A 15240-nucleotide genomic window follows, 5' to 3' on the forward strand; every position below is an offset into this window, starting at 1 on the left:
GAGTGCAGGTAAAGTCACACGGCCAAAGGGCCACACTAGAGGCCACAGTGGCTTAGGCCCTAACTGGGTTAGGTAGGGGCTAGGATTACAGCTGGAACTCTGGTCATGAACATTTCAGAATGAAGCAACGAGTGGTGTTGAGGCTTGACTGCGTTGCTGTTTATGGTTTACTAAGGAGACTGTGTGGTTTCGTTCAATATTTCAAACAAATTAGTGATGTAGATTGTCTTGGGACTCAGGAAAGCTTAGCTCAGTGGGTCTGTTAGGCCAGCACCAGACCCACCAGTGTGTATGTAAGGTCTCTGGCAGCACCATGAGGAAGCTCAGACAGGCCTGTACCCCACAGTCCATCTCCTGTACCTAGATGGGTGGTCAGGACATTGGCAGGGTGTAAAGGCAGGCGTTCACAGACCTCTAGCACACAAGAGAATCTAGTGAATGAAGAAGCTTCTCTCCCCAATGACAAGTGTGAAAACAGCGTTGTGAGAGCCACAGCGCCTGAGGAGTTGAGAAGGGAACCACCAGCTCTCTGTGTGCCAGCTAGCCCCTGGGTTGCAGGCTTTACACATGTTATCCCATTAATTCCAGCCCCACGAAGTCAAGTGTCACACTTAACTTGATGGGGGATGGAAATTTGGAGAGGTGGCACACGAAAGCTAGTAAGTGACTGAATCAGGATTCAAAATCATGTAGGTTTAGCTCCGTAGCCCATATTCTTTCCACTACGCCAGGTTGTCTCTGATCTAATCAGTACCTATAGTGATCCTTACCCCATTTTAGCTTTCTGATTTCTGATAACCAGTGGATCCAATTATGTGTGAGGCAGCATAGCATAATGGTTAGGACATAGACTCTGGGGATTGACAGCCTGGCAGAGAGGCCCAGCACTGGGGTTTGTATTCTGTGGGACTTTGCACAAATTGCATACCTTTAGTTTCCTCATCTTTAAAATGGAGATAATAATAGTACCTCTCCTATCTGGTTGTTACAAGGATTAAGTAAGCCAAATATTTATAAAGCATTTAGAACAATGCTTGTTATGTAGTAAATGGTATGTAAATGTGTATTAAATATAAAAAAATTAAAAATCATTAGATTGACCATGGGAGTCAAAATAATACAAAGGTATTGCCACTTGAAATGTATTTCTGCTCCTTACAGGATGAACTCAACTTTGGTTGGTCAGATGGGAAACGTCTTCATTTTAGTCGCTGGGCTGAAACTAATGGGCAACTTGAAGATTGTGTAATATTAGACACTGATGGATTCTGGAAAACAGCTGATTGCAATGACAATCAACCAGGTGCTATTTGCTACTATTCAGGAAGTATGTGAATTTCAGATCTTTTAATTCTTAAATTATTAACAGTCTCATAAGTGGTAGAATTTCTGAGGAGTGGTTTTATAAAATCTGGTTTTGGAATTGTGAAGAAATTATAGTCATGTCTTTTTATAGCAACATTTGTTGTGAAAATTTGTATTCAAGTAGAATTATATATTAAATATATTATTATTAATGGGTTATTTTAGGCATGTTTTATTTTTATGTCAGCTGACAATGGGGATTAACACTTTAAAGTCCCATTGTTACTCTACCTCTTTCTGCATATATTTATAGTTGTAGAAAGCTTACATTTGTGAGAATTCTTTTGTGATTCATAATATCACAACTAACAGGACTTTTATGAGTCTTAAGATTCACAGCAACCACCTCAAGCTAGCTTAAGACAAGGGGAAATTTAGGATCCCCAAAACACGGATAGAGCTGAACCTATAACTGGAGATGAGTTGACAATTTCTAAATTTCACTTTGTAAATCCTTAGAGAAAATCTCATGAACTTAGCCTGAGTCAGGTGTGCAATCTCTAGCCCAGTCAGAGGAAAGTGTTTTCACAACTGTCAAGGTCACATTTGTGGGTTTGTGGTAGAAAGAAGACACTGCTTCATGGACAAAGGGACTTACTGTGATCCAGGAGAGATACTGAGTGATCTCTGCCACATATTAAATCAGTTTAATGTATTTGAGTGGAATATGTTTATATTTGTATCTTTGTGAATGTATGGCCGTTTCATAAAATGGAAAAAGATCATAATCAGATAGGGTAGATGTCAGATTTTAAATACTATTTTTGTTTGACTTGGTTAAAGCAATAACTTATTTAGAACATCAATGTTTCATTTTAATGTTCCTTTAAAATTAATAGTATCAGTAGACAGAAACTTGAAAATGAATTCTCAGAGTTATAGTTAGGTGACTTTTAATAATGAATAAGTTTGTACAGCATCTCTAGGGGTGGTCCCTTGTACTTGACATTTGGTAATGCAGGAAGACAGAAACTGCATTTAACCTAATAGCACCTCATTTTTTACATTCTTCCACGCCACAGCAGGGGTAAGAAATTGTGACAAGTAATTTCCTTCCTATAGAAAGCTGGCTTTTTGTGTGCTATATCTGAGTATAAACAGACAGGCTTCACTAGGTTATTACTTCTTGGCTTCCTGAATATTTCCTACAAATCAAGCCTAATGACTGCAAACAGGATTTAACATTTATATCTCAAATTAGAATTCTTACCATTAACTCTTTTTCTAGATGAGACTGAAAAAGAGGTCAAACCAGTCGACAGTGTTAAATGTCCATCTCCTGTTCTAAATACTCCATGGATACCATTTCAGAACTGTTGCTACAATTTCATAATAACAAAGAATAGGCACATGGCAACAATACAGGATGAGGTTCATTCTAAATGCCAGAAACTGAGTAAGTATTATATTAGTCCATTCTCACGTTGCTCTAAGGACATACCCGAGACTAGGTAATTTATAAAGAAAAAGAGGTTTCATGGCCTCACAGTTCCACATGGCTGGGGAGGCCTCACAATCATGGCAGAAGGCAAAGGGGAAGCAAAGACATGTTTACATGGCAGCAGGCAAGAGAGCATGTGCAGGGAAACTGCCCTTTGTAAAACCATCAGATCTCATAAGACTTACTATCACGAGAACAGCATGGGAAAAACCCACCCTCATGATTCAGTTACCTCCCACCAGGTCCCTCCCATGACACGTGGGGATTATGGGAGCTACAATTCAACATGAGATTTGGATGGGGAAACAGCCAAACCATATCAAGTATATTATACTGTCATTACTTATTGTATTTTGCTAATTAAAAAAATATTTCCTGTGTTATAAATATTTCTAATTAGCACTAGTAACTAGATGTCAAAAATATTCATCTCCTAATATCTCCATTATCAGTGACAAAGTATTAAAATTTGTGTTAGTTAAAATGGAAAGTATAGGCATAACTCCTTTCTTTACTCATCCATTCAAGAACTAGTCTATGCTTGTAAGGAAGGCGGATTCTCCTTTAAAAGGAAAAGAAATGGGCTAGGCATATTGGCTCATGCCTGTAATCCTAGTTCTCCAGGAGGCTGAAGTGGGAGGATTGTTTGATGCCAAGAATTCAAGACCAGCCTGGGCAACATAGTGAGACTTTCTCTCTGCAAAAAATTAAAAGCATGGTGGCACATGCCTGTAATTCTAGCTACTTGGGAGGCTAAGGAGGGAGGATCTTTGAACCCAAGAGGCTGAAGGTGCAGTGAGCTGTGATTGCACCACCTGCACTCCAGCCTGGATGACAGGTGACCCTATCTCCAAAAAAAAAAAAGGAAGGGGGAAAGAAATGACACACAAGAGAGCAGAGAACTGGACATTAAATCAAGCTAGGCTATGGGGAAGTGGAAATAGGTTAGTTGGAGCAGTCAAAAGCTTAGATACACCGCAAAGCAGCAGCTAAGCTTAAAGAAGTGCACAGTTCACACTTTCAGCTCTCAAGAGTCTTTAGATAATTCCTGTGAGATCCACTAAGGATTTGTGACTTCCAAATGATGGAACTCTCGGAACCAATGGAACAATGAACTTAGTGAAAGTTACTACAGAAAATATCAAACCATTATTTCCCAAAGCATGCTCTGTATAACATCAGTCTTGAGAGATGTTCTGCAAAAAATCCTTAGAATAAGGTTGAAAAAAAAACCAACAAAAAAGAAAAAGGTTGAGAAACACTAGACACGATAGCTTCCTGTTGGATGTTAACAAATGTACATTAACATATACCTTAAGGAATACTGGCATAAATAAACTAGTTTAACTTTGTTTAAACCAATGTTTGCAAACTTTTTTTAAAATCCATGTAGATCTTTTCTGGAACTTCCTTGTTAATTTTGTGAGGAACACCCTTTGGGAAATATTAAGCCTTTTTAATCCTCATACTGAAAACTAAGGAAAAGGAAGAGCTGTCGTATAGCCCAGCAGTCCCCAACCTTTTTGGCACCGACAGGGAGGGGTGGATGGTTTCAGGATGGAACTGTTCCACCTCAGATCATCAGGCCTTGGTTAGATTCTCATAAGTGGTATGCAAGCTATATCCCTCGCATTTGTAGTTCACAAGAGGGTTTGTGCTCCTCTGTCAATCTAATGCCACTGTGCTCTAACAGGAGACAGAGCTCAAGCGGTGATGCTCGCTTGCTTGCTGCTCACCTCCTGCTGTATGGCCCGGTTCCTAACAGTCCTGATTCCTAACAGTACCAGTGTGTGGCCCAGGGGTTGGGGACCCCTGTTATAGTTCATCTAAGAGGTGCTAATTATTATAGCTTAATCTTTGACGGTATATCATTACTATGAGTGGATTTGTACCAACTGAAAATTACCTTTAAATAGGGGAAAGTGAAGTGAATCAATGTTTTAAATTCTCTACTCAGCTACTAGTTTTCTATTATACCATAAGACCAAATTTAACATCAAAACATTTGAAAACTCCTTAACCTACTAATTTTAGTACAATGGGATAATTTTATTTTACATATCTTTCTAATTGTCCAATATTGTTTACATTTTGAAGCATATTAAACTGAGAACTAAAATGTTTTAAACTTATCAAAGTGTTCTAGATAAATAATTGTTAAAATTATTGATTATTTTTTATTCAACAGATCCAAAATCACATATTCTGAGTATTCGAGATGAAAAGGAGAATAACTTTGTTCTTGAGCAACTACTGTACTTCAATTATATGGCTTCATGGGTCATGTTAGGAATAACTTATGGAAGTAAGTTGTAAATCTGCCAATTTTCTCCATTTGTTTTTGTACTTCATTATAACATAGTTATCAAGCCATAGTTCTTCAAAGTACATGTCTATCAATACATGAAAGTATAATTATGTACTTAACATAACTTACATAAATACCAAGACAGTTTTTGTGTCTCTGCTCTGCCTTTATCATTGAGTTTAAAGTTAAATGGCGGAAAATAATTTTCTGAATTAGTTTGTTCCCACACTGCTAAAAAGAACTACCCGAACCTGGGTAATTTACGAAGAAAAGAGCTTTAATTGAGTCACGGTTCCACAGGCTTTACAGAAAGCATGGCTGGGCAGCCTCAGGAAACTTACAATCATGTCAGAGGCGAATGGGAAACAAGCAGGTTTTACTATGGTGGAGCAGGAGAGAGAGTGAAGGAGGAGGTACTACACACTTTTGAACAACCAGATCTCATGAGAACTCACTATCACGAGAACAGCAAGGGGGAAAATCACTTCCCACCAGGCCCCTCCTCCAAGACTGAAGATCATAATTCAACATGAGATTTGGATGAGGACACAGAGCCAAACCATGTCAATTTTCTTTTTTCACTCTTTTATCTAGCAACTCAAGACTAACTAAAAATGATCACCATCCCATATAAATCTTCAATACTTACTTTATGTTTCCACTAACTATGTGAGATGAGCAAGAACAGAATCACTCTTCTATTAGTGTTGCACTTTTGGGTTTATAACCCTGGCTTAGTTTATACTGGCCCACATATGATAAGCATTAGAAAAATGAGACACATGGCCAGGTGTAGTGCCTCACGCCTATAATCCCAGCACTTTGGGAGGCCGAGGCGGGTGGATCACCAGAGATCCAGAGTTCGAGACCAGCCTGGCCAACATGGTGAAACCCCGTCTCTACTAAAAATACAAAAATTAGCCAGGCATGGTGACGTGTGCCTAGCTACTTGGGAAGCTGAGGCGGGAGAATCACTTGAACCTGGGAGGCAGAGGTTGTGGTGAGCCAAGATCATGCCACCACACTCCAGCCAGGGCAACAGAGCGAGACTCAAGACTCTGTCTCAAAAAAATAAAAAATAAAATAAAAAATAGAAAAATGAGACACATGGTCTGACAATGGGCTCGAATATTTGGAATTTGGACTAAATGCCACAAATCCAAAATATGACTGATACAAATTTTTTTAAAACAGAGTCTAATATAGAGGAAACGAGACCAATTTAGAAAGATGCTCAGAAATGTCCTGAAAATCATAGACATTTTGGAATTAGGAAAACCTTTCCACGGCCATAGAGCATCAAAAGCATACATTTACTCTAAAGAGGGTTTGATAAGGGGCACAGGACAATGATAACCAGGGGTAGGGGAGGAAAAGAAGCTAAATTACTCAAATCTGCCTGTTTTAAAAATAGGCTTCTCCTTTGCTCTCTAACCCATCTGTTTCTTGGGGTTACCAATGTTTTCCTGAAATGTTTATGGTTGGCAGAGGGGTTAATGAAAATTAAACTATCAAGCAATAGATAAAGACTTGGTTCACCAGGTGAGGATAAGTTCATCATAGTAGGACTTAGTTGGCCCAAGCCTTTTCTCTAATGACACTTAACTACCCTTGAATTAAAATGGAGAGAAACTAGCTGGAAAATACTGAGGCTTCACCTGAAAGTGACTGAAGAAACAATGGTCTTGTATTGAGCCATAGAGACCACACCCAGGACAGAGCGATTGAAATTGTACCCTTTGATATACTTTGTAGTTATATTATCAGAAACAACTGAAAATGTATTATATATTCTGAAAAAGCATTTTTAGATCAGAAGACTCCCTCATTGTTTTATCTTCTTTTATAAAATGTTTGAGTAATAAAATTTTTATTAAAATATACAGACATATGAGGGACATATAGAAAGACATTTCAGGCAAATGGCACACTTGATTTGAATCTCATTCTTACCGACTTAATTTACATCTGTAAGTTACTGTTTTGGGTTACTTTGATATACTTATAAAGTATTTAATTTTTTGGCCCCTATACAAGGAATTCTGTTTTTTAAAACAGTTTTGACTTTTCAATAGCAGGGCCATGAATAGAAATCACTGTAAGTCACTGTTTTTGGTTACATTGATATACTTATAGAATATTTAATTGTATTTGGCACCTACCCAAAGAATTTTGTTTTTTTTAAACATTTTTTATTTTTCAATAGCAGGGCCATGAATAGAAATTACTATGAGAAGCCACAGTATGTCAACTGAGAGATACATTAAGCCAAGTGAAAAAAGTGACTTTTTCTTAAAACAACTTTAGAAATCTACTATTGCACATCATATTGGGCAGAAAATTGATAACTTTGAAGTTTGGGAGAAGGGAAGAGGAACTGGAAGGCATGAGATGATATAAAGCAGCAAACAAGAACCAAATCGTGTGTGCAGTGCTTCTAATGTGTCATTGCTGCAGGCAGATGTTTAGGGGTCTTGCCTTGGGAGATGGTAATCAGTGAAAACCAGAAATAACCAGGACAACATTGGGTATGTGTAGGTAGTGATGGCATCAATCTTTATACCAATTTATAATTGTAATAGGCCTAGCACCTTTTTTTAAAGCTTTATTGCAACCATCACTACCCTAAAAAGAAACACAATACCCACTAGCATTCCCTCCCTGTTTCCTAGTCCTCAGCAACCACTGATCTACTTTCTGTCTCTACAGATTGCCTGAATGTAAAATTCTGGACATTTTACATAAATGAGATCATACCATGTGTGCTTTTTGCGTGTGACTGGCTTTTTCCATTAAGCATAATGATTTTAAAGTTTATCCATATTGTAGCATCAGTACATTATTCCTTTTTATGACTGAATAAAATTCCATTCTATGGATATAATACATTTTATTTATCCATGTATCAGTTGAACATTTAGGTAAAACAACCTAAATTTTAAACCATTTTTAGTTATTATGTATAATGCTTCTCTGATCATTCACCTGCAAGTTTTTGCATGGACATATGTTTCCATTTCTCTTGGGTAAACCCCTAGGAATGGAATTGCTGCATCTTTTGTTTAACCCTTTGAAGAACTACCAGGTTTGTTTTCCAAATCAGCTATACCATTTTCCATTCCCAGTGTATGAGAGTACTGATTTCTCCATATCGATGCCAGCATTTGTGTGTTTTTCATTATAGCCATCTAAGTGAGTGTGAAATGATATCTCACTAGGATTTTTATTTCATTTCCCTAATGGCTAATGATATTAAGCATCTTTTCATGTGCTTATTGAATATTTGTATATCGCCTTTGCAGAAATCCATATTCAGATTTTTTGCTCATGTTTTAAATTGAGTCTTTTTATTGTTGAGGTGTAAGAATTCTTTATATATTCTGGATATAAATCCTTTGTCCAAAAAATAATTTCCAAATATTTTCTCCCATGACTTTACTTATACCACAAAAATGTTTTTCTTTTTTTTTCTTCTTTTTTTATTGTACTTTAAGTTCTGGGGCACATGTGTAGAGCATGCAGTTTTGTTACATAGGTATACACGTGCCATGGTGGTTTGCTGCACCTATCAACCCGTCACCTACATTAGGTATTGCTCCTAATGTTATCCCTCCCCTAGCCCCCTACCCGCCGACAGGCCCAGTGTGTGATGTTCCCCTGCCTGTGTCCATGTGTTCTCATTGTTCAACTCCCACTTATGAATGAGAACATGCGGTGTTTGGTTTTCTGTTCCTGTGTTAATTTGCTGAGATTGATGGTTTCTAGCTTCATCCATGTCCCTGCAAAGGACATGAACTCATCATTTTTTATGGCTACATAGTATTCTATGGTATATATGTGCCACATTTTCTTTATCCAGTTTATCATTGATGGACATTAGGGTTGGTTCCAAGTCTTTGCTATTGGAATAGTGCCACAGTAAACATACATGTGCATACATCTTTATAGTGGAATGATTTATAATCCTTTGGGTATATACCCAGTAATGGGATTGCTGGGTCAAATGGTATTTCTAGTTCTAGATCCTTAAGGAATCGCCATACTTTCTTCCACAATGGTTGAACTAATGTACACTCCCACCAACAGTGTAAAAGCATTCCTATTTCTCCACATCCTCTCCAGCACCTGTTGTTCCTGACTTTTAATGATTCCATTCTAACTGGCATGAGATGGTATCTCATTGTGGTTTTGATTTGCATTTCTCTAATGACCAGCGATGATGAGCATTTTTTCATGTGTCTGTTGGCTGCATAAATGTCTTCTCTTGAGAAGTGTCTGTTCATATCCTTTGCCCACTTTTTGATGGGGTTGTTTGTTTTTTCTTGTAAATTTGTTGAAGTTCCTTGTAGATTCTGGATATTAGCCCTCTGTCAGATGGATAGACTGCAAAAATTTTCTCTCATTTTATATGTTCCCTGTTCACTCTGATGATAGTTTATTTTGCTGTGCAGAAGCTCTTTAGTTTAATTAGATCCCATTTGTCAATTTTGGCTTTTGTTGCCATTGCTTTTGGTGTTTTAGGCATGAAGTCCTTGCCCATGCCTATGTCCTGAATGGTATTGCCTAGGTTTTCTTCTAGGATTTTTATGGTCATAGGTCTTACATTTAAGTCTTTGATCCATCTTGAGTTGATTTTTGTATAAGTTGTAAGGAAGGGGGGTCCAGTTTCAGTTTTCTACATATGGCTAGCCAGTTTTCCCAACACCATTTATTAAATAGGGAATATTTTATCCATTGCTTGTTTGTGTCAGATTTGTCAAAGATCAGATGGTTGTAGATGTGTGGTGTTATTTCTGAGGCCTCTGTTCTGTTCCATTGGTCTATGTCTCTGTTTTGGTACCAGTACCATGATGTTTTGGTTACTGTAGCCTCATAGTATAGTTTGAAGTCAGGTAGCGTGATGCCTCTACCTTTGTTCTTCTTGACCAGGATTGTCTTGGCTATGCAGGCTCTTTTTTGGTCCCATATGAAGTTTAAAGTAGTTTTCTCCAATTCTGTGAAGAAAGTCTGTGGTAGCTCCATGGGGATAGCATTGAATCTATAAATTACTTTGGGCAGTATGGCCATTTTCATGATATTGATTCTACCTATCCATGAGCATGGAATGTTTTTCCATTTGTTTGTGTCCTCTTTTATTTCATTGAGCAGTGGTTTGTAGTTCTCCTTGAAGAGGTCCTTCACATCCCTTGTAAGTTGTATTCCTAGGTATTTTATTCTCTTTGTAGTAATTGTGAATGGGAGTTCACTCATGATTTGGCTCTCTATTTGTCTGTTATTGGTGTACAGCAATGCTTGTGATTTTTGCACATTGATTTTGTATCTTGAGACTTTGCTGAGGTTCCTTATCAGCTTAAGGAGATTTGGGGCTGAGGTGATGGGGTTTTCTAAATATATAATCATGTCATCTGCAAACAGAGACAATTTGACTTCTTCTCTTCCTATTTGAATGCCCTTCATTTCTTTCTCCTGCCTGATTGCCCTGGCCGGAACTTCCAATACTACGTTGAACAGGAGAGGTGAGAGAGGGCATCCTTATCTTGTGTCGGTTTTCAAAGGGAATGCTTCCAGTTTTTGCTTATTCAGTATGATATTGGCTGTGGGTTTGTCATGAATAGCTCTTACTATTTTGAGATACGTTCCATCAATACCTAGTTTACTGAGAGTTTTTAGCATGAAGGGGTGTTGAATTTTGTTGAAGGCCTTTTCTGCACTATTGAGATAATCATGTAATTTTTGTCATTGGTTCTGTTTATGTGATGGATTATGTTTATTGATTTGCATATGTTGAACCAGCCTTGCATCCCAGGTATGAAGCTGACTTGATCCTGGTGGATAAGCTTTTTGATGTGCTGCTGGATTTGGTTTGCCAGTATTTTCTTGAGGATTTTTGCATCAATGTTCATCAGAGATATTAGCCTGAAATTTTCTTTTTTTGTTGTGTTTCTGCCAGGTTTTGGTATCAGGATGATGCTGGCCTCATAAAATGAGTTAAGGAGGAGTCCCTCTTTTTCTATTGTTTGGAATAGTTTCAGAAGGAATGGTACCAGCTCCTCTTTGTACCTCTGGTAGAATTCGGCTGTGAATCTGTCTGGTCCTGGAGTTTTTTCGGTTGGTAGGCTATTAATTATTGCCTAAATTTCAGAACTTGTTATTGGTTTATTCAGGGATTCAGCTTCTTCCTGGTTTAGACTTGGGAGGGTGTATGTGTCCACGAATTTATCCATTTCTTCTAGATTTTCTAGTTTATTTGCATAGAGGTATTTATAGTATTCTCTGATGGTAGTTTGTATTTCTGTGGGATCAGGCCAATATCTCTGATGAACATTGATGCAAAAATCCTCAAGAAAATACTGGCAAACCAAATCCAGCAGCACATCACAATCATTTTTTATTGTGTCTATTTGATTCTTCTCTCTTTTCTTCTTTATTAGTCTGGCTAGTGGTCTATCTATTTTGTTGATCTTTTCAAAAAAACAGCTCCTGGATTCATTGATGTTTGGAAGGTTTTTTTGTGTCTCTATCTCCTTCAGTTCTGCTCTGATCTTAGTTATTTCTTGTCTTCTGCTAGCTTTTGAATTTGTTTGCTGTTGCTTCTCTACTTCTTTTAACTTTGATGTTAGGGTGTTAATTTTAGATCCTTCCTGCTTTCTCTTGTGGGTATTTAGTGCTATAAGTTTCCCTCTACACACTGCTTTAAATGTGTCCCAGAGATTCTGGTATGTTGTGTCTTTGTTCTCATTGGTTTCAAAGAACATCTTTATTTCTGCCTTCATTTCGTTATTTACCAGTAGTCATTCGGGTGCAAGTTGTTCAGTTTGCACGTAGTTGTGCGGTTTTGAGTGAGTTTCTTAATCCCGAGTTCTAGTTTGATTGCACTGTGGTATGACAGACTGTTACGATTTCCATTCTTTTGCTTTTGCTTAGGAGTGTTTTACTTCCAATTATGTGGTCAATTTTAGAATAAGTGTGATGAGGTGCTGAGAAGAATGTATATTCTATTGATTGGGACTGGAGAGTTCTGCAGATGGCTATTAGGTCCACTTGGTCCAGAGCTGAGTTCAAGTCCTGAATATCCTTGTTAATTTTCTGTCTCATTGATCTGTCTAATATTGACAGTGGGGTGTTAAAGTCTCCCACTATTGTGTGGGAGCTTAAGTCTCTCTGTAGGTCTCTATGAACTTGCTTTGTGAATCTGGGTGCTCCTGTATTGGGTGCATATATATTTAGAATAGTTAGCTCTTCTTGCTGCATTGATCCCTTTACCATTATGTAATGGCCTTCTTTGTCTCTTTTGATCTTTGTTGGTTTAAAGTCTGTTTTATCAGAGATTAGGATTGCAACTCCTGCTTTTTGTTTTGTTTTGTTTTCCATTTGCTTGGTAAATATTCCTCCATCCCTTTATTTTGAGCCTATTTGTGTCTTTGCACATGAGATGAGTCTCCTGAATACAGCACACTGATGTGTCTTGACTCTTTATGCAATTTGCCAGTCATGTCTTTTAATTGGGGGCATTTAGCCCCTTTACGTTTAAGGTTAATATTGTTATGTGTGAATTTGATCCTGTCGTTATGATGCTAGCTGATTCTTTTGCCTGTTAGTTGATGAAGTCTCTTCATAGTGTCAATGTTCTTTACAGTTTGGTGTGTTTTGCAGTGGCTGATACCGGTTTTTCCTTTCCATGTTTAGTGCTTCCTTCAGGTGCTCTTTTAAGGCAGGCTTGGTGGTGACAAAATCTCTCAGCACTTGCCTGTCTGTAAAGGATTTTATTTCTTCTTTGCTTATGAAGCTTAGTTTGGCTGGATATGAAATTCTGGGCTGAAAATTCTTTTCTTTAGGAATGTTGAATATTGGCCCCCACTCTCTTCTGGCTTGTAAGGCTTCTGCAGGGAGATCTAATGTTAGTCTGATGGGCTTCCCTTTGTGGGTAACCAACCTTTCTCTCTGGCTGCCCTTAACATTTTTTCCTTCATTTCAACCTTGGTAAATCTGATGACTATGTGTCTTGGGGTTGCTCCTCTCGATGAGTATCTTTGGGTTGTTCTCTGTATCTCTTGAATTTGAATGTTGGCCTGTCTTGCTAGGTTGGTGAAGTTCTCCCAGATAATATCCTGAAGTGTGTTTTCCAACTTTGTTCCATTCTCCTCATCACTTTCAGGTACACCAGTCAAACATAGATTTGGTCTTTTCACGTAGTCCCATATTTCTTGGAGGCTTTGTTCATTCCTTTTTATTCTTTTTTCTTTAATCTTGTCTTCTCCCTTTATTTCATTAAGTTGATCTTCAATCTCTGATATCCTTTCTTCCGCTTGATCAATTCAGCTATTGATACTTGTGTATGCTTCACGAAGTTCTCGTGCTGTGTTTTTCAGCTCTATCAGGTCATTAATGTTCTTCTCTACACTGGTTATTCTAGTTAGCAGTTCCTCTAACCTTTTTTCAAGGTTCTTAGCTTCCTTGCATTGGGTTAGAACATGCTCCTTTAGCTCAGAGCAATTTGTTATTACCCACCTTCTGAAGCCCTCTTCTGTCAATTTGTCAAACTCTTTCTCCATCCAGTTTTGTTCGCTAGCTGGTGAAGAGTTGTGATCGTTTGGAGGAGAAGAGGCGTTCTGGTTTTTGGAATTTTCAGCCTTTTTGCACTGGTTTCTCCCCATCTTTATGGATTTATCTTCCTTTGGTCCTTAATATTGGTTTCCTTCGGATGGGGCCTTTGAGTGGACGTGCTATTCATTTCTGTTTGTTAGTTTTCCTTCTAACAGGCCCCTCTGCTGCCGGTGTGCTGGAGTTTGCTGGATGTCCACCCGACTCTGTTTGCCTAGGTATCACCAGCGGAGGCTGCAGAACAGCAAAGATTGCTGCTTGTTCTTTCCTCTGGAAGCTTATTCCCAGAGGGGCACTTGCCCGATGCCACCCAGAGCGTTCCTGTATGAAATGTCTGTCGGCCCCTACTGGGAGGTGTCTCCCAGTCAGAATACATGGGGGTCAGGGACCCACTTGAGGAGGCAGTCGAACGCTGTGTTGGCAGGTCCGCTGCTCTCTTCAGAGCCGTCAGGCAGGGATATTTAAGTCTGCTATAAGTCCCTGCTGCCTTTTTTTCAGAGATGCCCTGCCCAGAGAGGAGAAATAGGGCCATCTGGCCACAGCAGCCATGCTGAGCTGCAGTGGGCTCCACCCAGTTCGAACTTCCCAGCAGGTTTGTTTACACTGGGAGCATAAAACTGCCTACTCAAGCCTCAGCAATGGCGGATGCCACTCCCCCGACCAAGCTCTAGCGTCCCAGGTCAATCTCAGACTTCTGCTGTGCTGGCAGCGAGAATTTCAAGCCAGTTGATCTTAGTTTCCTGGGCTCCATAGGGGTGGGACCCGCCTAGCCAGACCACTTGGCTCCCTGGCTTCAGCACCCCTTTCCAGGGGAGTGAACAGTTCTGTCTCACCGGCATTCCAGGCACCACTGGGGTATGGGGAAAAAAGAACTCCTGCAGCTAGTTTGGTGTCCGCCCAAATGGCTGCCCAGTTTTGTGCTTGAAACCCAGGGCCTTGCTGGGGTAGGCACGAGAGGGAATCTCCTGGTTTGCAGGTTGCGAAGACCCTGGGACAAGCGCAGTATCTGTGCCGGAGTTCCTCAGGCTCAGTCCCTCATGGCTTCCCTTGGGTAGGGGAGAAAATTCCCCGACCCCTTGCACTTCACAGGTGAGGCAATGCCCCACCCTGCTTCAGCTCGCCCTCTGTGGGCTGCACCCACTGTCCAACCAGTCCCAGTGAGATGAACCCGGTACCTCAGTTGGAAATGCAGAAATCACCTGCCTTCTGCATCAATCTTGCTCAGAGCTGCAGACTGGAGTTGTTCCTATTTGGCCATCTTGCCAGCAATCCATCACAAAAGTGTTTTTCTTTTGTCATTTGTGCATATGTAAGAAGGCTTTGCTTACCCCAAGGTTATGAAGACTTACTCCTATGTTTTCTTTTTTTTTTTTTTTGAGACAGACTTTCGCTCTTGCCACCAAAGCTGAAGTGGTGCAGTGGCGTGATCTCGGCTCACTGCTACCTCCGCCTCCTAGGTTCAAGCAGTTCTCCAGCCTTAGCCTCTGGAGTAGCTGGGATTACAGGCACCTACCACCACGCCCAG

At 39.5% G+C, this 15240-nt stretch overlaps 1 protein-coding gene across 3 annotated transcripts in view; it reads left to right on the forward strand.

Moving 5' to 3' along the window:
* The window catches only part of LOC100598121 (CD302 antigen), a 146597-nt gene that overhangs the window by 67724 nt on the left and 63633 nt on the right, over nucleotides 1–15240 (forward strand). For all 3 annotated transcript variants that reach the window (XM_030796595.1, XM_012496559.2, XM_030796594.1), the window contains exons 26-28: nucleotides 1162–1327; nucleotides 2594–2761; nucleotides 4995–5111. In XM_030796595.1, coding sequence (XP_030652455.1) covers nucleotides 1162–1327; nucleotides 2594–2761; nucleotides 4995–5111 — 451 coding nt within the window. The remainder of the gene's footprint in view (nucleotides 1–1161; nucleotides 1328–2593; nucleotides 2762–4994; nucleotides 5112–15240) is intronic.

This window comes from Nomascus leucogenys, chromosome 17 (assembly GCF_006542625.1).
Source record: "Nomascus leucogenys isolate Asia chromosome 17, Asia_NLE_v1, whole genome shotgun sequence".
NCBI classification, from domain to species: domain Eukaryota; kingdom Metazoa; phylum Chordata; class Mammalia; order Primates; family Hylobatidae; genus Nomascus; species Nomascus leucogenys.